Here is a 1,707-nt window from a genome sequence, read left to right on the forward strand (position 1 = left end):
GCGGAACTCCCAACCACAAGATATTAATGGGGCTAAGAGAGTAGTCAGTTACAATGACGGAGTGGATGTTTATATGGGTAATCAGAAAATCCAATTAAAAAACAAAGTCTTGGAAGGGCTGTAAATCACAAAATATGTCTAACCAGTGGGTGTCAGAGGGAAACTTTCTCTGGACTCGGGTTATCTCATAGCTGCCTATTGCAGGGCTTCTTCCATTTTCCTCTGCAGCATCTGGAACAGGCCACTGGATACTGGGCTAGGTGGACTGCAGGTCTGATCCAGTCTGGCAATGCCTATTTTTCTAGTGGTGGCATAAATTTAAGACCATGTTTTTGCTGATCTTCCTTGAAGATTCTTGGGATGTACATTGGGATGTACATTGAAGATTCTTAGGATGTACATTTTCCTTTCCATGTTGGCTGTCACAGACCTTGGCTTATTGACAGCCACCATGCCGACGATACTGGGCATATTCTTGTTTAACTCTAGGGAGATCAGCCTCGATGCCTGTTTTGCCCAGCTGTTCTTCATCCACTTGTTTTCATTCATTGAATCCTCTGTGCTGTTGTTGATGGCATTTGACCGCTTCGTTGCTATCTGTAACCCACTGAGATATGCTGCCATCCTAACCCTGCCGAGAATACCTAAAATGGGACTGATGGTTGTGCTAAGATCGGTGGTCCTAACATTCCCACTCCCCTTTCTCCTAAAAAGGTTCCAATACTGTCGAGACAATGTCCTCTCCCATTCTTACTGTCTGTACTCAGAGGTCGTGAAGGCGGCTTGTTCAGACTTCACAGTCAACATCATCTCTGGCTTGTGTGTTAGAATCTTAACGATGAGGTTGGACTCCTTCCTCATCTTCCTCTCTTATGTGATGATCCTCAAAACAGTGCTGAACATCGCATCCCACAAGGAGTGCCTGAGGGTCCTGAATACCTGCGTCTCCCACCTCTGCGCCATCCTGCTTTTCTACATATCAGACATCGGTCTGGCTCTGACACACAGATTTGAGAACAGCTCTTCTTACTTTTTTCAGATTCTCCTCGGCTATGTCAACTTGCTGGTCCCACCTATGATAAATCCAACTGTGTATAGCGTGAAAAGCAAACATCTTCGTGTGAGGATAATCAGGGCATTCGTCAAATGAAGGGTCAGTTCAATCACCCCTCTCCTGGTCTGATGACCGGGGGACGAAAAACGCAAGTGACAGTCACGGCTACCTATTCCATCATGGATCTCTTTCCCCTGAGGTCCCTCCCTCTGCCCCATCTCTTCCCCCAAAACCATACCTCTACTACTTCGCTTACCCAAGAATCTGCCCCCTTTCCAGGCTGGAAGCCCAGAGAAACAGGAGCCGCTGTGAGGAGCCTCAGACATTTCACATTTTACCCCTACCCAGGACACATAACCTAAGGAATGTGAAGCATCTGGGGCTCCCCACTGCAGCCTGGGTGCCTGTAGCAGGTCTTACCATGGCCTGAATTTGGCCTGGATGGAAGGTGGAGTTCCAGGGAAAGTGAAGGCGCAGGGGGCAGGGCTTATTGGCAAGACGGGGTGGGGGTGGGGGGGGCTTCAGGGAAAAAAAGGGAGTAGGGTGTCCGGCCATCCTGAATGGAGACCCCAGCAAGTAGGACGGTTGAGGTGTTCCTGAGTAAAGAAGGAGGATGGGGTTGGCGGGTAGGAGAGCCTGTGTTTTGGAGAAGA

At 48.7% G+C, this 1,707-nt stretch overlaps 1 protein-coding gene across 1 annotated transcript; it reads left to right on the forward strand.

The window, feature by feature from the left end:
* The first annotated feature begins 394 nt into the window (after nt 1–394).
* LOC116823398 (olfactory receptor 51G1-like) lies at nt 395–1,150 on the forward strand. Its single transcript, XM_032777885.1, has one exon. It carries the CDS (start codon nt 395–397, stop codon nt 1,148–1,150), a length of 756 nt encoding a protein of 251 aa, XP_032633776.1.
* The last annotated feature ends 557 nt before the right edge of the window (nt 1,151–1,707 follow it).

The sequence above is a fragment of the Chelonoidis abingdonii genome, chromosome 1 (assembly GCF_003597395.2).
Source record: "Chelonoidis abingdonii isolate Lonesome George chromosome 1, CheloAbing_2.0, whole genome shotgun sequence".
Lineage (NCBI taxonomy): Eukaryota > Metazoa > Chordata > Testudines > Testudinidae > Chelonoidis > Chelonoidis abingdonii.

Excerpts from the sequence above, each read along its gene's own strand:
- LOC116823398 (XM_032777885.1), top strand. The coding sequence starts at position 395 with ATGTACATTTTCCTTTCCATGTTGGCTGTCACAGACCTTGGCTTATTG.